This window comes from Bombus affinis, chromosome 10, assembly GCF_024516045.1.
Source record: "Bombus affinis isolate iyBomAffi1 chromosome 10, iyBomAffi1.2, whole genome shotgun sequence".
In the NCBI taxonomy this organism is placed as follows: domain Eukaryota; kingdom Metazoa; phylum Arthropoda; class Insecta; order Hymenoptera; family Apidae; genus Bombus; species Bombus affinis.
The window spans coordinates 11,311,911-11,334,138 of NC_066353.1; the positions used below are offsets into that span (position 1 = coordinate 11,311,911).

Below are 22,228 nucleotides of genomic sequence, written 5' to 3' on the forward strand. Positions count from 1 at the left end.
TTTTGTTAAATGAGAAATTCACTTCATTTACCTTGAGTTTCATTATATTTAGACGTTATGACTGAATTACGTATATGATACTTGGGTCATATTTTTTTACAATATAAATATGGGTAGAAAGAAAATTTATTTTTTATAACTAACAACGGCATGACTACAGTTCAGCATCTTTACCTTGAAATTTCACCTCGTAATATATTTCGTGTAACACAATATTTGGTCTTATACCTTAACTTATGATACACAGTAGCAATATATGTACTCAATGATAAGATTAAATAGCTTTAATTACTATAAATTGAGCATAACTTTTTTTGTCAAGAAATATGTAATATTCTTATACGTTTCATATTATGTGCACATTACATAATTGTCCAAGTTCATTCATTGTAAATAATTCCCGATAATTTTTATTCTATATGCATTCTAACGTTCTAAAATGGAAGACCAAGGTAATTTGTGCCCAGATAATATGTTTTGCTTTAAATAAAATGTGACCATTTTATTTTTATACGAATTTTTGTTATATATCACAAATGTATAGAATATTGACATAAAATTTCATTCCTCATTTCAATTTATTGTATATATATATGTATATATATATTCTCTATTAATATATTTTTTTTTTATTAAAATCTACCTTAAATGCAAATCATTTTCAGTTTATCATACATTACATTCATTCAAACTTACAGTTTTTTATATTTATGATAATACTACTGAATGTAGAATCGTGTACATAATATGTATATGAATATATATATATATATTCTCTCTCTCCCTTTCGCTCTCTTTTATAAATTTATATGTATATTAAAAAAGGAGATAAATAAAAATATTAAAAAATGCAACTTCTATCTTAATTTTGCACAGTTTGATATCTTGCAGGAAGGTCACCAGTACAATCACTCTGTTCTTCTTCTTTGTTTCGATGTTTACTTGGAATTGATTTTGTTCTTTCTTTTTAATTACAGCGATAGAAAATCTTCGAGGACGGATTTTTCTCACTATAATTTATCACTTATTTTTCATTAACATTGTTCGTCTTGTTACTCTTCCACAAAATAAGCCGGTAATGAAAATTAAGCCAATCATTGTTAACGCGATAATCATGAAATATCGTCTTGCAGGAGACTGATTTACCGTTGAATACAATTCCTGGATTGAATTTGGTCCAATTAACTGAAAATAAATAAATATACATATATTATTAATATATAATATGTATTATAAGAAATATAGAATTCGCTACCTTAGCCGCATTTCTGAACATTTCGATCCTTGTAGTTAACATCTTATAGCAATCAGGTTGTAGAGACTTGTTACTGTCGTCTAATACATTTTGTAAACACATGATATCTAAGAAAAGAAGAAGAAATAATAAAATTTTGACAGATTTATGCTTCTAATAAATGAACTAATTTACATATAAAATGTATTGTTTATTTGTTTAACGTACGCCTCCCTGCGCCTTGAGGAACATCACTACAGTATTTACTGACATCGACGGCACATGCTTTCTGTAATAATGGATCTACATTAATATCTGCTCTTGTTTGTTCTATTAAGTCAGCAATTTCCATGCGACATTCTTCTTTCATATCTTTATTTCCAGCATTAAATTCCATTTTCAAACATTCTTCTACAGCTCCTGGATCATTGTCATCTGCTTTACAAACTGTTTCAATCTGTTCCAAATAGTTATTACATTGGTTAATATATTTATTTCAAATTATTTATCCTTTTTTTTGAAAATATTCGAATGGTAATACCTCATGTGCACACATTGTGGCTAATAATGGATTTAAATGATAATTTAAAGCTGCTTCTCTAAGTATGTTAGCCATTTGGTGTTCACATTTTATTAAAAGTTTTGACTCTCGAAATTTAATTTTTAAACACCTTATAACTTTTCCTTCGAGTTCTTTATCGGTAGGTTCATTTAATAAAACCTAATGAGGGAATGTCATACGTATAATAAGGTAGAAAAAAGATATAAGTAAAATATGTCCAAACATACCTCTTTACAATGCTTATTAATATCATAAGAACATGCAATTTGTAATGCAGTATTAAATCTGTAGTCTGTGTTTTGTTCAATCATTCTTCGAATAACAATACTTTTGCATTTATCATCAAACGTTGGTTCATCTTTATATTTTTTTAAACAATCTAACGCTTGTGAACGACTTATATCATGGCAGAATTGCCTTACCATCGCTCGGCAATTATTTAATAAAGTGAAATCGCTTGAACTGTCTTGGAATTCTTGTTTCCTCACTTTAAACAATTGTTTATGACACGCATCTGTTAATTTTGACTTATGTGCCGCTAAACATTCGAGAATCTGAAGTAATAATGTTTGCATTAATATAGATATCAAAATATAGATATAAAGACAAATATGTATATATCACAACCTGAGAATTGCCTGGTTCAAGATCATAACAATACTGTTTAATATCATTTGTACATTGTGCCTGTAAGATAGGATCAAACTGAATGTTTTCTCTTTGTTGATAAAGCTGCGCTTTTAACTGTTGTCTACATTCTTTTGTTATGTGATGTTGAGTATCTTTTATTATATCTTCTTGCACTTTTGTACTTAAACATTCTATTACTTCTGCCTTAGTTTTAGATCTAAATATTACATTTTAAAATATAAACATTCTTGTATTGATAAAAATTCATATAAAATATTTAAGAAATCTACTCACTTTGGACACCATCTTTTAACAGATGGTCTACAAGCCTCTTTAAATTTATAGGTAAAGTGGTAATTTTTTAATGATATTAATTGGAAGTGTTCTACTGCTGCTTTACATTTATAATCAGATCGCCCTTCTATATCATTTTTGTGTTCTATTAAACATTCCATCATATCACCCTCATCTTTACCATATTTTAATACTTCCTGTTTTTTAAATATTTCATATAAGTTTCATAAGTAAAAATTATGTGTGTTAATATTTAACTTAAATTTTTGAAAAAATTATATTGCACCTCACAATGACGCTCTATGATATGGTAACATGCAGCAGAAATTATTGGATTCAATTCAACACGTTCTGCTTGTTCTTCCGTAAAATTGCCGACTGCTAATTTGCAATTCTTGTTTAAACTGTGAATAAAACAAATGGATTGTAAAATAAATTTAGAAATTTTCATATGACTGAATACATCTACTATTACCGTTCTAAATTATCTTGAAGACATAATATTTCTTCTCCTTTTGCTGTTTTGTCATAACAAAATGATGCTAACTCAGTCAGACACACTTCTTCAATTTCAGGTTGTAAATCAACATTTACTGCTCTTTGTCTCATAACGCGTCTAATTTCTTCAAGACATTCTGTTCTTAACTAAAATGAGCCAATACAAGAATAGCTTTTAACTTCCAGGGTTACTTAAGGTATTGTATATAGTTATTTATGAAATCACATGAATTCTTACTGTCATATTCTTTTGAGGATGATACACATGTCTATATAAACATGGTAAAACAAGAGGTCCTCTTTCTGGATCCATTTGTTTTCCATCACTAGCCCATGCATTTCTTGCATGACATAGATGTGTTGCATCATATTTACATGCTCTATACAATTGAGGATCTAGTTTGAAATCTCTAGCTACAAAATATTGTATCTGAACTAAAGCAGTTTCACAAGCTTCTGTCATTTTGTCTGTACCAAGCTGTTCCATTAAACAGGATATCATTCTGGCATCACCTCCCTGTACCTATATGTAAATCAAATTACAGTATTCACTTATTATTTAATGAAATATCAATTGAGTTGTTTCAATTGTTTTCTTACATTTTTGCAAACTACATTAGCGATTAATTCACACTGTTCCTTTAAAACAGGATCAATTCTCCAATCTTCTCCAGCATCAGCTTCCATAATTAGATCTTCTAACTATTATTATGTTTGAAAAACATTTCATTAATATTTATTATTATATAATCTCTTATGTATATAAATGTATATATGAAAACATTTGATTACCGCTCTCTGACATTTACTAGATATTCTCGATTTCCTCTTTCTTGGTCTTGTATGCTCCATCAAGCAATGAATTGTTGCACCACCAACTTCTAAACTATTACAAAATGCTGTAATATCATTAGCACAACCATCAACTATCTCAGGGGATAATCTATAATCTTCCATTAAAAGTTTTCTATGATCAAACATTTCAGCTTGGCAGTTATTATCAATTTTACTACCATTTTTTGCCGCAGATTCCAAACAAAGAAGAATTTGTGCAAGTCTTATGTTTTTATCTTCAAACACAGATCTTCTACAATGATTACTTTTAATGTCATCTTTACAAGCTTTAACTAGTCCTTTACTAACTTTATAATCAGATGCAATTAATTTCCCTCGTCTTGCAAGCTGTTCTTGGCACATTGTTGTCATAGATCTATCTGTTTTGTGTTGCATTAAACACTTATATACTTGACCACTTCCTGGTCTAATATTTGGACAAAATCTAGTATGGTCTTCTTCGCAAGCTAAATACAATTGTCGGTCTAAGTTGATATTTTCTGCTTGTATTTCAGACACATGAAGTATATGTCTTTTACATTGAAGTTGAAGTTCATTAACATGTTCTTGTAAACAGGCTAATATTTGTCCTTGGGATATGTCTCTGTAAGGTTGTACCTTGTCACATTTGAATCTTTTAATATCATTTTCACAATCTGAAGAAAATGGTGTTATAATCCTAAAATCACTGAATGCAATCCATTCTAACCTTTGGATATATGCAATGCATTGAGGATTTTTTACTTTTTCTCTTTGGTCAATTAAACACGAAAGATATGCTCCATGTTTATTACCAAAAGCCGTGCAATCCAATGAATCTAACTCTTTGCCACAGGTTCTTCTAGCTAAACGTTCTATATTTGAGTTACCTGTAACATTTAAGATATAGTCCCAGATTGCTTGTCGGCATTCATCATCAATACCAGATACTTCAGTTGGCTGTAAAATGAAAAAACCGAATTAAAATTAGTAATTTTATTTTACTTGTATTATTAAGTACTCTATATTATAAAATAACTGTTCTGTTAATTCAAAGTTATACCTTAAAACTTTGAATACATTCTAACAGCATTAATTCGTCGTTATTTTTAGTAATATCACCGCACAGGCGATTCAAATTTTGTCGACACTTAATGTTCATAGATTTTAATAAACTATCTTCGTTTATCTTGATTATGCTGGCTCTTTTAATTCTAACGGAACTGTCAGCAGAATTGCTAAATAACCAACTGATTTTTGGTATATTGTCACCATTATTTGTAATTTCATCTTTAAAATAAGTTTTCGTCAAGTGAGTACAATTTAGCACCGACAAGTGTAGAAAAATCACAAATAAAATGCTTCTTATGTTTGTCTTATGTTCCATCCTTATGAATTAGGTTCACTTCTCCAATTAGAACTTATTTTCCATGAAACATATTACGCTGTTTTAGTACATTTATGAGATTTCCGTTCCTTTTTTTTCTTATTCTTTTCGTCTGTTATTATGGACTATGTAATGTCAACGTCACGAATAATAGTACACTCGTGTATAATACCGAACTTTGCACGGACAGATTGCTCTATATAATACTCGTCATCTATAGTTCTATTTAATTTTCAAATAACCTTAAACGGCAGATTTTGCAAAAAAATAATGAAATTAATTTATTATACGAGAGAATTAAATTGTTTTACATTGTTTTAATTGCATTCTATTGTTCGAAAAAATAAAATAATAATTTTTAATATGAATCAGATTCAATTCATTTTGCTGATAAAAATTTTACTGTTTTACTATGCTTCTTTACTATATAATGAATACAAGGATGCTTTATAAAAATGTATAATAACAAAAATATTTTAATTTCAGCTTAAATTATACTTGTATCCGCGCCAATGTGTAGCGATAAAAGGGAATTATTAAGTTTTGCGATATTTGCCATTCATCTTCTAGTGAAAATGCTCCTTGTCGTGAGTAGCATCATACAACGTTGGCAAGCCTGTTGTAATTGGGTATGTATTTCTATTTCGTCGTCTGCATTAAAGGCCAAGTGACAGCTCGAACTATATTGTTGACATTCGTATGAAAATTACGCTACCGCGTCGTACTTACGAAAAATGTAATTTTATATATTATTAAGATCGAGATATACAAGTGGACTTTCCCTTTTTTTTCGTTGATATAAAAACTTTAATTAAACGATATTGGTGAATTGTGTATACATAAGAAGGAAACTCTGAATTAAATGATAATCGGTGTTTGGGGAGTATAATTACATTGGGCTAATAGATTTGAAGCGCTTAGCGATTACGATTAAAGTGGTACCTATAAACCCTTCGAGCTGTTCCATATTGATTAGTATCTTTTAGTAGTTCTAACAATGACTGCTTATTGGAAAACTCTGTTCAAGCACCGTCGTAAACGTTGTTCTCAGTAGTACGTTCTCGACAGTGAACGATAAAGTGCGTGCGTAAAAGTGAATCAATCCGTATGGTATTACGCGCAGTTACTACGGCGTCACTTTCTAAACAGAAAATATTAATTTTTTTTATCGATAATCAATTTTTTTAATGGTCTTGATGTATATTGATAAATCCGTGTAAAAAGTAAGTTGCAATTTAATCTTACGAAAAATTAGAAAAGCTTGCTTGTATCTTAAGCGCAGCTTCTTTCCTTGAATATTGATGTTTGAATTTTCTACTTCTACCGTTTTTAATAATTTTCATTTTACACAGTATATTAAAGATATACTATATATCAAATTTATTTATACAGTCATTCAAAATTACAATAAAAATATATTATACACATCTTGCTTGACGAATAACACTCGTTTGCAATCACTTAGAAATCAAACATAGCGCGCAGAAAATTCACGACACGGTGAAACCTACGTACAACGTAAAAGGTAATATTTCGAACAACGATATATGGTGTTTCACTTGTATGCAGTTATTTCCGATTGTTTTCTTTATTCATAAACAGCATTATCGAGAAAATTTCTTAAATCGTTTTTTATCCGTGACTAAACGTAACATTATAAGGAAAAACTAAAATCGCTTGTTCAATCCTAATTTTGTAATTTCGAACGTAAAATGGATAGCGTAGTGTATTAACTATCCCTGACATTTTCGGCTCTATTTATAGCGTTGCCATTAAGGGTGTCCATGGTGTTTTTGCATCCGATTTCACGCCCCTCTCGTGAAATAGGAAAATAGAAACTGACGATTGTTTTCGCGAATTAGGATTATCGTTGGTGACTAGTTTAGCGATTGATCCGTTCGGTATTTCATTAAAGATTCGAGGTCCAGTGAGGGGGAATCGATCAGTGGTCCCGGGTGTATGTGGTAACGGAAACAACGCGATCGATTCGAATCGGTGAAATTGTAAAAACGTGGTGAAACGAACAAAGAGAAAGACGGTTTCGGAATGACCTGTGGCGGTGGCAAGATCTCGTTAGAAATATCGGGCGGGGAGGAGGAGGCATGGAAGCTGAAGCTGGTCGGCAGTCTCACCATCAGGGGCTGCAGCTTACCCTGCCATCCCCGGGAATCCCCGGACTAGACGTTGTCAGGGCCTTGCATCAGGTTTGAATGTTTGAATCACAAATTTAATTAATGCACCACGATTAACTTTGTTACAATTAATCACAATAATTGAACTTGTGTTCAACCCGTTTATTTTATTCTTCCCTATATTGGCATAAAATAATCTTGTAAAAAATTTTAATTAAATTATACAAATTTCAAATTCGTTATTATATACATATATATATATATATATATGTATGTATGTGTGTGTGTGTGTTATATTTAGAAAATAGATTTCAAATTCGTAAAATTAAAAAAATATTTCTGTTAGACTTTGATATGCTATTCTATTTCTTTTTTATATAGTAAGGTATATATATATATTTAAACAAAAAGCTGTAGAGTATAATTTATGTACTTGCTTTGAACTTTTGTTTGGAACTTTGTAAAATATTATGTACCAACATATGTAGGTAGATACAAAAAGCCAGTTTTTGTCAAGTTACTACCTGTTTGTCACTAGTTGTTCGTCTGTTAAAGAATAAGTTTAATTTTGAAGAAATTGCTCCTTTGTTATACCTACGTGTGTCAGTATGCCTGACTTACTATTAATGCGCGTGTATGTGTGTGATTGGTTAGATGACACGATGCTTGCTAAAAGGGCAGCAGATGACTTTATACACCCTTGCCTGAGCCATCGATTTCATATACACCGATGCTGTTCACTCTCTTTCGATCTTTTTACCTCTGTGATCCCTTGACCTTAGTGTATGATATGTTTCTCCTGTGTACGATTCATGGTAGATCAGATTAAGGGGTATATGTCAATAATCGTAACAAAAATTCAGGATACTATAATAAACATTTTGATTCTAATGAAATTATTATTTGTATTCTATTTTCTAATTATTGCTATTATTTGTAAAGCTGATATTTTTATTCGCCTATTTAAATCCATACCGTGAGATTTTTATTCAGCGTAATATGGAAACCTGAATCGTCTTATTTCTAATCTTCGTTCCAGCGGAAAATCAAACCGCACTTCCTACCGTGCGTTGCCAGTACTCAATTATTAAGCTATCTTAAGCTAAATAACATTAAACTACTTAATAAAACGACCGCCTATTCAAACCAACGAAATTTATGTCCGTCCAAGCATTTTAGTATAGATTCAAGCTTTCGCCAAGATTTTTATCCCATCGAGATAGTAGAACCATTTCGTCTTCCGAGATTTCATTCGTCTTAGAAAGTACGCGATTCGTCTCGGAACAGCGTTATTAACTTTTTAATCATAGGCATTATCGCCGATTCACAGATTTATCACACGGATTTCCCATGTTCTAATCATTTTCTGAATTTCCATCTCGAACACGACTAATCAGAACTCTCGGATAATTTAATCGCGCAACTGCTCGATAAATTAAAAAAAAAAAAAAAAAAAAAAATCATTGATCACTCTGTAATTTCAATAGGCAACTCTCGATGGTATACAATAATAGTGTATGATGTGAATATTTTTTTTAAGAATACACCAACACCTAATCATTAAATGTACAGGGCGAATGAAATCGAAAGGGTAATAAAGTTGATCATGTGTGCAATTCTCTTCAAACATTCATCCATCGTCTCAATTACAATAATTCCCGATAGCGCCTTGGTTCAACGGTGACCCATAATAATCGCAGCTATTTTGCGAACGTTCCAACTGAAACCTGCTGTTATCGTTCGCGGTAATGATAGACGCAGAGTGTTTGTTAAGAAAACTATGTTATAATTAGGCAAGGTTAATTTTGTTTGATACACTGTTTAGAAATTGGAAACCAGCAGATTGGAAATTTCTTGTCATATTCCTAGGGTTATACGTTCTTACGCAGAATACTCAGGCCGCTTAATTATAGCTTTAAAATGTTCCAATGTTAGTTTTCCAATATATTTGTATAGAATTTACGTGACGAAACGTTTGCTATAAAATCACATTTGTCCCTTCGTTCTTTCGATCGAGAATCTTCTATCCTTTTATCGTCAGGAAAGTTTCTAAATTAGAAGAAAATAACCGATACGTGTGCTTGCACATTTTAATTCCGTGCCAAAGATATTCTTAAACGACGAAAAGTCCTTTCCTCCGTTGTGACGAAAGCGCAACGAGACAACTGAGACGTACGAAATTCGGGGATCGTACCAGAGTTAATCTCGCATTCGAATCTCCTTAAACTTTATCCTCCTTGTGGTTAGACTGCGGATTTTTACGCAAATTCGTATGATTTAATTTTTCAGAGTACAATTTAAAAAAAGTAGAGCTTCGGTAGGAAATCGTTTTACCTAGCGAATATTACGAAGAGCGCTGTATTTACGGATATTTCGTATAACTTTCCACATTATGCGCGTTCTGCCGAGTTTTCTGTAAGCGCACAAAAATCCGCTCTCTACTTATCATTTGTGTTTTGAGTGCGAAGAATCGTTAAAAAAATTCTTTTCAGAAATAAGCTGTATATGTTTGATGGATAAAAGTGATTTTTCGATATGCATCCTTTCAGACTGTGATATCGCTGCGCTCTGCGCTGGATTCTTCGCGGGAAGAGCTTCGCCGTCTTAAGCAGAGCGTTGGTGATTTTTCTGGCGAGAGCTACGTTGACGTCGTCGAGAGGCTCGCTCTTGAGAATCACGTCCTTAGGCGAAAGATTCTAAGCAGGAATAGTGAGTTTTCTAGTGATGCTGCCACAAGCCCGCCGCCCCAGGCCCGTCTTTTTTCACTCGCAGTAGAAGACGTCAAAGAGTGAGTCTCGAAATGCGTCTCTGTGAGCAATTAAGAGATCGTCCGTGGATTTCGTTTCTCTTTGTCACGCGCGATCATCTTGTTCCACTTTCGCGTTTCACGATCATCGTGATCATCTAGCCCAGGCCAGCAAGACACGTTTTATTGATTTCATTTACGAATAACATTAACGCAGAGAAACGAATTGCAATAACGTGAAAACGTTGACTGCCACACGAATTTTACGCACTTTGTATTTGACGGAAAAGTTTCACGCACTTGATTTATGCAAAACATTACGTTCCGCTGAAAATTGATAATCGTCGAACAGCACACTTTCCGTTCCACCATTTTATCTGCTCATTTGTATTAAAAAGTTCTCAGTCGATATGGCGTGATTTATTTTAATCGTAGTAAATGTAGTAAAAAAAAAGGATGAAAAAAAAAACAACAACAACGTAGTGGCTGTCAACGTGTTGACGTATAGAAATTACTAGAAAAGTGTTTTCCATTTATTTATTTATCGTTTATTTCACTGTATTTCAGCAAAAAAATTCACGTGGATAATGCGCGATTGAGAACTGAGCAAATGTTTACTGTTTATGCTAATGTATCGATAACGAATGAAAAGCGATTCTGAGAATGCACGTAGAGATTTGACACGAATGGTGGTACGTGCAGATTATATTGCACATTTGCAAAATTGTGTGCCATGCGTGTGAAATCTTTAAAAGTGCAGTATGACCGATAAGCAAGAGAGTTCTATGTAAATCTTTGATCAGTTAAAAGAATCGTGCAAGAGTTTCGACAGTTGTTGCTGCTCTTTCGTTGTTAAATATATGTTTCTTTTTCTTATCATTCGTACATTTCAAGTCTACTTAACATTTCCACGATAAGGTCATTTTGTTTCTGTCTAAAATAGCATAACTCATCTAGCTCAAAGCAAAGTTAATGTTATTATGTAGATTAACGATCTAAATATTCAGGATAATAGCGGAAGATATTCGCGTAATTCACTAGTTAGAAGCGTGAATCGCTAAATGAAGCTTCTTCGTGGCGTTAGTGTTAATTAAAAGGAACGCGTTCCATTCTCGATGCACCTATTAATAACCACGTGTAGCGTTCATACGCGGCTGGTTTCTCGCTGTCATTCTTACCCTGTAAACGGTGTCAGTCTGTCAGAGCAAGCAGGCGTACTCATGGACGCGTCCAGGGACAAAGTCGACACGGAGGACATGGCAGAGGCACCTAAGCCGGTCGTCGAGCCTCGTACCGATAGCAACACCAGTGGTAACGGCGAGATTCCCGATCTGCAGTCTCGTACGGTCGAGAAAGTGCCTAACAGTCATGTAGAATCCTCGTCCAAATCGGAATCCAGGAATCAGGTGTCGAAGTGTACGATGTCGAGAGACGCGACTGTTGTTAAATCTCAGGCTGGAATATCTGGCGTCAGTTCGGACGATACGGTGAAGAGTGGGACTTCGAACGACCTGGCTTCCGCCTTGACGAATAGACGATCCAAGGACGTCGAGGCGGAGGATGGGAACGCGGCGCAGGTCGATCATTTGGAGGTGCCAGAGAAGGATCTCGAGGATCTGAGCTTGAAATCCGTTTCCGACGGAGACAATTCGGTGTTCAGCGATAATCCGGACACGCAAGTGTTGCAGCAGCATCAACGCCAGAATCAATTGGCCGACCAGCCGAAGCCGAACGATCAATCCGAGAACGAGTCCGAGGAGTTGGACGATATCGAGCTGATATTCACCACGGACGAAACTTGTCGCGATCTTGGTCTTCAGGAAGATCTCGTCTCCATAACCGAGACCGAAACTTGGCCACAGTCTGCGCCTACTGGTCAACCGGCATTGTTGAAGTACGCTAAATCAGCCGAGGGCGAGTCCTTGGTGTGCAATGGTGAGAAGACCAGCTCCGTCGAAGAAGCGGTTTCTTCGCAGAGCTCGAGCATCGATCGCGAGGAAAGCGTGGATAGGTTCGACGAAAGTTCTAGCACCAGGTTGAACAAAATATGGTCTCAGTGCTCGGTGCTGGTCGAAACAGATATCAGCAAGTGTGGAGTTGTCGAAGAACCTGACCATGCTACCAGACACGCTGTCAGGAGGAACACTTTAGCCGCGCCACCTACTGCATACAGGTAACTAGCAGCTTCTTTTTTAGCGTTGCACGATAGCCTATCGATTTTATTTTTTCGGCACTTGCGTTACAGGAACTCCAGGCCTCCGTCGAACGTTTCGTAAGATGTCGTAATAGTTGGAGCGTCAATCTTTATTTAAATTACCTGTTGTATTTACCGAATATCTATTGGTTTCGTTGAAAGATATACTAAATATCGTGGATATTATTGTTAATCATTGTTGAACGAAGGAAAGGAAAGAAAACCCGACCTTTTCGCTTGAATAGGTGTACCGACGTTTTATTTAACATCTCGTAGGGCTCTTCAGTCTGTGATGACTCGATGAAAGACTCTCACGCTAATATATGTATGCATGTATTCGTTGAAAGTACTTTAATTAGCTGCTTGGTATTTAACAGCCATAAAACGTTTTCACTTACTTCCAACTGCTTTTTTTCGCGTACAGCAATTTGCCACATGCGAGGCTTCCTAACGAATGATGCGTACGCATATACGAAACGACACTTTAAACGTGTTTCCTGTTCGTTAGCGCACACGCGTATTTATGCGATTTAATTACGCCGTCAGTTATTATTATCAATAACTTATCAAACGCATCCGTTGGCTCGTCATTTGCTTTACTTTTACATCACCGTTGTTTGTATCCGAAATTGTTTCGCTAGCGCGACAAAGAAATTCTTTATTTCTACTTGCACCATTCATTTCACATCTCATTAATGAAATATCATCGACGATTCTCTCTCGATTGATTTGCTGGGTAGTTTGGTGATTTCAGTTTGTTGTGTAAGAATAGAGCGAGTTATGTGTTGTATCAGATATTGGCTCTGATTCTGATACAATTATGGGCTGAAAATTAGATCAGAAGCCGATGGTCTAGGCTCTAATAGTATTCGGGTGTCAACGACGAGCTGCTAATAGTTCGAAATTGCACGTAATTTAATATGAAATTTTGTCACAGCAAATTTAATGCTCAACATCTTGCAACCACCTTAACAGAAGACGCTTCTACATGTCGAACGAATCGTATCGTTCATTTCATCGTCTACACTTACACGATTTCTAGAAAAAGTCATCGATATATTATAAATTAATAAATTTTGCAACAATGATAATGTTACTTCGTACAGTCCGTGCGACTTCCCTTAAAATGTAAAATAAGAAGACACGAGGAATTTGAAATATTTAATAAATAATAAAGTATGCTCGATGCAACGTTTTAAGAGTGGAGAAATGGCTGAAATGCGAAGTACGTTAAACAATTTACGGTATAGTTTTATACCTTTTTTCAGACCGATCATTCATCGTGAAGCTTTAGCGGGTAGTCGACGAAAGAGCGCGGCACCATTGAGACCGGTGATGGACAGAATCAGCGGAGCAAGACGAGAGTCTGGTGCCCAAACTGACATTTCTGCGCTTCCAGCCCACTGGCGTTCCGAGAGTTATCTCGCGCACAAAGTGGCTCATACGTTCACCACGTTGCCCAGCAAGTTCGCTCTGCCTACCGGGGTGCCTGGAAGACTTCGATTGTCCGACAAAACCCGGGAAGCTAGAAGAGTAATGCTATCGGACATCAGCTTCACTAGCATGGTGCCAGAGTTGTCCAGAAGCGCTGATCATCTCTGCCACGACCCACACGCACAGGTAGGATCCGAATTCGGATCAGAATCTTCATAATCCGTAAGATAAAGATTCGATACTTCTGTGTCAAAGGACAAATCCTGTAGTTTTTGATTTCGAAAGTACTATAAATACATTATCTTAGGAGTTTATAGTTTGCAGTATGTTGATGTTGGGTGATAGTATGTTGCGACTGCAGCATGGATTTTATATACGAATCACTGGTTTTCGTGCAATGTGGTGTTTGACATTTTTGAAGTTTCGACAACTTGAGAGAAAAAGCGAGAGAAACATCGCGTAACATTGGTTTGCGCTCGTGTGAGAAGGAATGATGCAGTTAATCGTTTAAGAATCGAAACCAGACCTGCTGCTGGAGTGTAAGCTGAACTTATAGCGAACATTTGTGATACAAACTAGATTTGTTTATCAAGTAGTATAAACATTTCTGAATCATTAGAGGACTCGTAGGATTGTACACGTGATAGAGAAGTGAAAGAGCAGCGAGTGCGAATCGCATCATTCTAGCGTCGATAGAGTGTGACCAGGATCGTATAATCTAAATTTTTATGAGCCCCAGGTCAGAATACGAATAATTATCGATCGTAATATCCCAACTTTCTTCTCTTTGTCTTCGTTCCCAATATTTACGTACGATGCTGCGATGGAATGTTTGAGCAGTCTTCCTGTCATATTTAGGTCTTAATCGTCAGCATTGTTTTTGTAACAAACGTTATTTTTGCACGTTGATAATAATATACTTATAAAACTTTGTATGTGTGTTGTTTAAACGCTTGTTTCATAACCATTATACTTTATAGAGATGTACTTTGTTATATTTGTTTAACGTTACGTTATATTTCAGATGCCAATGAATATTCTGTATACTTAGCTGATAATGGACAATAAAAATATATTTTGTTGGTGTCTAATATTTTTTTATTTATCGTAATAACGTAATAAGTAACATTGTCGATGGACAGGTCCGATTCCAAGCATCCTACGTGTTTGAAACCACTTCTAAAATGAAATTACTGCATATTCACTTCGAAGAATCCAAGTAACAACGTTAGAGTAACAGGTTCTTGGTAAAGGACAGCTCTTTGGAAAACGATTATATTACACGAAATAATAATAATTAAAACTATCTTTATCCATGCGCATAGAAATTCAATATCGTAGGTGATGAATGGAAGCAGTAAAGTAGACTATTCTTAAAATGGCGTAACACCGTTTTATCTATGTGTATATATATTCTGTATATATATACAGAAATGATTCGCGCGTGGGAGAAGGTCGAACGAATAAAGCTAATGCGATTCACTTTGACGTTCGTTTCAATTCCGCCTCTCCGTCAACTTGGATGACTAATTGCTTGCCTCGTTTTGTTTTATTCCGATACTGTAGCTTCTGAATGTTTACTGTTGCTGTATTATTCGATTATACTCCTTTCCGCTGCGGTACGGCGCAAGGGAACCTACGATCTTAAATATCTCATTGAAATGCGAATAACGAATCGCTTATCTCTTTTAGAATTGCTTTTCTATCATTTCAGTTCCATTTCGTCCTTGAACGGTAATTTAAAACGTGGAAAATCGGCTGCTTATGAAAATTAAACAACGCTGGAGCTTATCCTTGCATTCGTAGTCTAATAAATGTGCCAAATACGAAATAGAAAAGGATTAGCGTATACAATTATTTTTCTATTATTTTGCAATTTTATATTTCCGATTCCGTGCGTTATTCTAAAAATTGATTCGTTCTACTCGAACGCATTTCGGTAGATCGACCGGATAATCAATCGGTTTTATCATTACGGAATGATCAACAATGACTCATATCGTTCCTGTTGTTCAGACTTGTTTCAGTTCTCGCGGCTGTGGCCTTCGAACACCGGACGTGCATCGCCGCGAATCGCTCGGCTCTCCTGCAGGATTTTGGCCTCGTTGCAACCCCAGCACAGGACTTCCGAGTCCGTGCGATTGCCGCCTCTCCACCGACTTTTACTCCTCTCGATATCGTGGCTCTTTGTCTTCGATCCCGTCGCCTGGATTGGAGGTTGTCGGTGGTCCGTCTCGAAGACACTCGTGGAGAGCAACCGCGACGTCCTTCGATACCTGGAGAGTTCCGGCGGCCACTTCTACCCCCAGACCAACTTGGTCCTCTATGCCCTCTTCGCCTACACACGTGCACCCTCCTGCGACGTCCTCGAAAGCTTCTAAGAGCGTTCCAAAGAGAACGCGATCGAAGGTCACTTTCCAAGGTTTGTCTTTCTGTCACACTAACCCTTTTATTTTAAAATCATAGTTTACAGTTTGTCTACTTGTCACGATACATCTTAATTGTGCGTGTGTAATTTAAATGACGCCTGTAGAGTTAATTTCAATCGAGATAAACTGTCGTAAATGGGCATGTAGTTTACTATTTACTCGCAGAAGCCAGTTGCGGTTAATTGAATCTCAGGCTCAGCCACTTCAAATTAACCTTCTATCGCGTTCAGAAACCTTACAATCGGCTGGAATCGTATCGCAGGTTCGCGTTTCCGTGCAACGTTATAAGACGAGTCACTCGATCGTAACTGATCTACATTACGCGGGTGTATTTTAATATCGTTTCAATATTTTGCACATATTTTTGTAACCTTTCGTTCCTGCCAAATAAAACGTCCCATAAACGGCGCACTTCGACCTTTCGCAAACGCTCTGATTAATATGTCGGATATTTGAAAATTCCAAAGGCAGCTAGTTTCTTGTATATCGTTTCAGGAATGAGATTCCTTAATTGTTTCGGGATCGAATTCTCTTAGACCTTGAGACGGATTTGTTCTTGCCAATTATTAACCATAGAATCTATACAAACATATCCTTTCCGATGTTTTCGTAGAGTAGACACAAAGCACTAGAACTTGCGGACAATTTTCCCGCAAGCCAAATACGTTTACCTAGTTGATAATCGGTAAATTTTCAACTCGTACCTCCTTTATTCGCGCAAACTGAGAACGTACCTCCTTCGCTTTCTTTTGTGTCGCTCATTTCGCTGTAAACCATCCCCGATAACTACAAGCGGATCAAACCCAGTCAACCTGCAACTTCTCGCAGTTCTTTCTATTTTACCTGCTAAAAAATCCCCGGTGAACCAGTGCTTTGACGCGAGCTTTTTTAATTACTCTGTTGGGACGCGCGTATAACGAGGAAGATAATAAAAACGCGAAGCCCGTCGACCTCGACAAAAATAAAACACCGCCCAAGGTTTCGTTGCACCACTTTTTCCCCAAACTTATTCGTATTGTCCGATAATGCTGGCTGGTGGCGTCGATAAATAACAAATAAATGACGAGTTCTTCCAAACGATCCACTAAAGTAACATCGTTTGGCCAGACACCCGTTATAAACGGTGTATCATCGTAACAGTAAAGTGATTTCTGCCAGGACGCTGTTTGTTCGCAGAATGTCCGATGACGCGAGGCAGTCTGCCAAATCTGCGCTCGGATTTGGTGACCGGCGATAACAGCGGCGATTCGACCGAATCGTTGATCGACGAGGCTGAGGATTATTTACGACGGAGCATCGACTCGATGCTGACGATCTCCAGTAGCGGCGTCAGTTCCGATTATTGGAACCGACAGACAGCCAGGCGGAGACGTACGCGGCGATACTCCGAGCCCGATCTAATCCGTGATTGGCATCCCCCGCAGGATGCTAGACCGTACCTGCCAAAGGTGAATTTCACCAGCGTGTCTCGCGTGTGCCTCGATATATCCGCCTTCGCTGACAATTGATTAGAACGTGGCACGATAACGTGTCATTTGGAACGGTGGAAGACACTCTGGCGCGATTAAACCGTTATAATTGTGACATAAGTCGGTAAAATTGTAAAATCGTAAAACCGTGAAGTTATGAAGGAGAGTTATTACATACAGCTTGTACAATAGCTTGTCAATTCGCTTAATCGATAAATTACTGTACGTACGAGAGATGGTCAGATGCTTGAAAGTTTCGCTCTTTTTAATCGTGGTGAATGGTTATCGGCGTTAAACTCGTCGATGATAGATGAAACTTAATTGAACACCGAGAGTATCTTAACGATCCGTTAAAATCGTTACCACTTGGAATTAAAATCGTATACTTTACGGTAGATCACTTGCCGATCTGGGAAAGGATTCTTGGTTTACGATCTACGATGTTTATTTCGACAGATACCAAGAGATCTCAAGCTGGATCATCTCGTGAAGGTTATATCGCCGGAGGGTAAAGTTCTTCAAGGACGAGTGAGATACGTCGGACCTGTACCAGGTCGAGAGGAAACTCACGTAGGTGTGGAGTTACCCTATTTGAATGGCTCCTCCGACGGCACTTTTCACGGCAGGAGATTCTTCGATTGGTAAGTTATTTAATGTACGTTATGTCAGATATATTTTTTTGTCGCTGGAAATTATTATAAATTATCTTTCGTAGCGTAATTAACTGGTCAATTATTAAAGATTTCGTTAGTATCCATTTTGGACGATAGTTCATCGCTTATTCGCATGAGTTGCAACGATCATGTCGTTACACATTACGGTTCGTGCGTTATGTCAGAGAATTCTATGAAACGAGCTTCGTTGCTTCGCTGAAACAATAACGAGGCCTTTTATCGAACGAACGTCGGTCGCGTTTTCGCAGTTAGCAGTTGCCCATTAACACAACGTCACAATCGCGACTCTGCATTGTTACCGCAGTGAAAATAGTGTTAACGAGACGCTTAGCAAAAGCCACATGGATATCGGATCATGAGAGTAAAGCGATATTGACGCTAAACACGATGTATTTTTATTTAAGGGAAACGGTAGTCGCTCTATACGCCATAGTGCGGGATAAAAGTCGTACAGAATGAATTTTATACGATTCAAATTACTTTCTATATCTTCCTCCAGTCCTTACCTACTTTCTTTATCTTTAACAAAAATGTATTCACATTCTTACGTATTTTTCTCGCTATCTCGTATTTTCCTCGCCTAGCATTTATTGAATTTTTCAAGATACATCAAATCCCCCCGTGTTTCTCATCTTTTAAGCAAAGTTACGCGTATCACACTTTTTGAGAACTCGGATGTTCCGTTTTCTCCCTTCAAAAACTATAGTTTCCTTTGTCTTCGGAATGACCGATAACCGATTCTAACTAAGAGGGGCAGCGTAAGATTAAAAGAAGGAAAGATGAAACGGCTGATCGAAGGTTCGTTGGATATTGGCCTGGAACTATCCGACAATGTAATTTACCAACATCTTCCGAGCCAAGAGAAAAGATAGCGATCGAGGCAAAGGATACTTGAAAAGGCGTTATCTACTTGGCGAAACAACCTCGAATTCCAGTAGCGGTATAAAGCAGGTATATTCGATGGTCGAGTAGATTGCTCGAGTTTCTGCAGTTAGACGATAATAGTGATCATTTTGCTGCGCGCACGAGCTTTCGTGATACATTCGTTTACCTGTATTTACGAGGGCCGGCCTGCCGCGTCTTGGCAATGGGCGCTCCTTCCTTTCGACGACGTGGCCGAAACAGAAGGTGCTGCGTTACGACTTCTTCGGTTTAGCCCTTAATTAAATCGGCGCCACAAGCAGCAGCCGCCTTTCCCGAATCGGCCGGCGACGTATTTAATTTCGTAATTGCATCGTGTGTTCGAGATAATAGGCCGAACGTGGAACGGGCTGCGTGACAAAAGCAATTCCGCTCGTGATAAACTTTCTCTCTCTCTCTTTCTCTCTTATTGCTCGTAGTTTCTCTCGTTTGTACGAGTTTCGCGTATGTGCACCTGAGAGCACGAGTATTCACGTGCACAGTGACGTAAACGTGGACTTACTGCTCTCTCTCTCTCTCTCTTTCTCTCGTAGAAGAATGCAAAGCTCGCCCTATGGACGCCGCGCTCGATAATACCATGCCATTTTTAATAATCATTGTTCCTCCGCGTAAAAGAACCGGTAATTCGCTCACTTCCGCCGGATAACGAGCAGAGTCTCCAGCGAGTCGGCTTAACATTTTTATAAAATACCCTCTTTGTTGCAGGAGGAAAAAGGCTTTGCTCGTTGCTTCGAGCGCTGCCGCTTCTAAATCCTGCCGGTGTATACCTTACTTGAAGGCTCACGGAATACTTTTCACTGACTTTCGAATCTTACAACTTCTAAATTATAGACAATCGCGAACGATTGTGACGAGAGAGGGTAGAATGGTAATGCTAAATGCTGAAATGCTCAAATGGTAACGCTAATGGTAATGCTCGAGTCATTGCAGCCAGCTGGCAGAAAAATAGTTCATCTGCACGCGTATCGAATAAGAAAGGGGAATCTGCGTTGTAACTGAAGGTACAACGGTTTATATTGGATTGTCCGAAAAGTTGCGTTCGTTTCACAAGGAAATAATAGATGCGCAACATTCTTTCTTTTATATTGTTTCGTTGAATTGTGTGCTTTTGTTTCAATTATTTCTGACGTCTGGTTCTTAGACGCTGGAAATCCTCTTTCTCAAAGCAAATACGTCTATTTGAATCAACACGGCAGAATAATAGTCGAAGATTCTTACGTATCACGATGTTGGAATCGCGTTAAAATCGGCGGTTAAAAAATTCACCTCTAAATGCAATTAATCGTTTGTCTGAATCTGGGTCGACTATGTTCGCAAGCGGCGGATCTTCCAATAGCTACGAACGGTTTACTGGCCGCCATAAAACTTACTGATACCCGAACGTCGATACATCGAACGCATCCTTCGTGCCTTTAAAAGTTAGCCGAGCAGCAAGAAACGTAACGTCTTGAAAAATGCAGGGCGTTTAAAAGTTAAGAAAGTGCATAGCGTGTTAAGGAAACTGCATAATGTATCATTTCGCCACTCGATTGCACCACGAGACCGACTTGCCTGGTATAGATAGAACCGCACGTATCGTTTGAAGGAAACGCGACGATAGCCTAATCAATCGAACGTGCGTAATCCGTCTTACTTGCAAGTCGTCAAGTCGACTTACGCTATCAGGCAGGCAGCAAAGCTGTCTAGCGAAAGTTTAGCAAAATTTTTGGTGAAACTATCGGGCAGGAGTTCGTGGAACTACAGCTTTGTACCTGGTGTATAAAGTTGAATGTTTGAGGAATTTATCGCTGACTGGTAGGTAATCGCTATTCTTGGTTCGCCAACTGAGAACGTTTTACGCCTTGCCGGTTTGAACACGTGAACCGACGCTTAAACGTAATGCCACTTTTGCTGCAAGTGTTTCGCCGATCGACAACACAATGAATAAGTGATGCAGACTCTCCGCCGTGTCGTGGCCGTAGATCGTCGAGATCCGACCAGCACGTTCCGAGCTTATACGTACGTACGGCGATATATGCGCCTCTGTATCGACTATACGCTTTATATTTAAACTAGAAACGTCTAGCGAAAATGCTACGTTATTTTTACGCTTTCCACGGCTAGTCCTTCTCTGTGATGCGTTTTAATCGATATCGATCCGACCGAGAGCAAATGCTTATTGAACGTGGAGAGGTATTTTGGTATTTTCGACGATGATAGTACGACTTTGGAATCCTACCAGATCTTTTCTCTGATCTTCTTACATTCATTAGAGTTTCCAGAGTCGCGCGAATTATTGTCTGATAGAGATTAGAAGGAGTGGCAGGAAATCGGGAAACATATTGAGCGATTCGAAACTGTGCGTGTTTGCACATTTGTGGAAAATTTAGTAAGAATTTTAGGAAATTAGTAAGATCGATATACGTAGGTACGTGATACGGAAAAATATACAAGTATAGATAAATTTAAAGTATTTAGGGCGGCTGGAAGAAGCTTCTGTTCAGGTCGCGTTTCCCTAATCCTATCAGTATAAATATGGATCTGTATAAAAGTTCGCGTTAAGTACTTGAGCTTCTAATTAAGTTCGATCGATGTCCAGATTGGAAAAACATTGAAATCTGAGATTTTAATCGACGTATGCTTCGTGTATCATACGAGAAAGGTTTATCCCTGTTCTTATTCCGAGACTATAAAAAGAGTGGGTACGTGAAATGTACTATTTTATACGATCGATCGGTATTTTTATAAATTCTCATAGCTGGACTGCTTCTGCGTGCGTTACGTCCGATATAACTTAACGAAAATGTAAAATACGCTGGCAGACTGTGTTAC

The 22,228-nt window shown here is 37.2% G+C and overlaps 2 protein-coding genes across 13 annotated transcripts in view; one reads left to right on the plus strand and one right to left on the minus strand.

Annotated features, from left to right (window-relative positions):
• Window positions 1–108: 108 nt before the first annotated feature.
• LOC126921231 (Golgi apparatus protein 1) lies at window positions 109–5,615 on the minus strand. The gene is made up of 13 exons (XM_050732600.1): window positions 5,095–5,615; window positions 4,011–4,991; window positions 3,819–3,920; window positions 3,457–3,741; window positions 3,196–3,365; window positions 3,007–3,124; window positions 2,721–2,917; window positions 2,424–2,643; window positions 2,024–2,350; window positions 1,776–1,955; window positions 1,463–1,691; window positions 1,256–1,362; window positions 109–1,185 (listed from the first exon to the last, which is right to left on the minus strand). Exons 1-13 carry the CDS (start codon window positions 5,416–5,418, stop codon window positions 1,021–1,023), a joined length of 3,405 nt encoding a protein of 1,134 aa, XP_050588557.1. The 5' UTR covers window positions 5,419–5,615; the 3' UTR covers window positions 109–1,020.
• A 426-nt stretch (window positions 5,616–6,041) lies between these two features.
• LOC126921237 (uncharacterized) overlaps window positions 6,042–22,228 on the plus strand; it is a 33,066-nt gene continuing 16,879 nt past the window's right edge. The window contains exons 1-9 of one of the 12 annotated variants that reach the window (XM_050732624.1): window positions 6,058–6,641; window positions 6,884–6,943; window positions 7,334–7,622; window positions 10,100–10,338; window positions 11,492–12,469; window positions 13,759–14,110; window positions 15,941–16,346; window positions 17,530–17,801; window positions 18,279–18,463. In XM_050732624.1, coding sequence (XP_050588581.1) covers window positions 7,521–7,622; window positions 10,100–10,338; window positions 11,492–12,469; window positions 13,759–14,110; window positions 15,941–16,346; window positions 17,530–17,801; window positions 18,279–18,463 — 2,534 coding nt within the window. In that variant the 5' untranslated portion in view covers window positions 6,058–6,641; window positions 6,884–6,943; window positions 7,334–7,520. Of the gene's footprint in view, window positions 6,642–6,883; window positions 6,944–7,182; window positions 7,623–10,099; window positions 10,339–11,491; window positions 12,470–13,758; window positions 14,111–15,940; window positions 16,347–17,529; window positions 17,802–18,278; window positions 18,464–22,228 lie in introns of all 12 variants that reach the window. The other 11 variants (XM_050732622.1, XM_050732628.1, XM_050732627.1 and 8 more) reach the window with 11 other exon arrangements.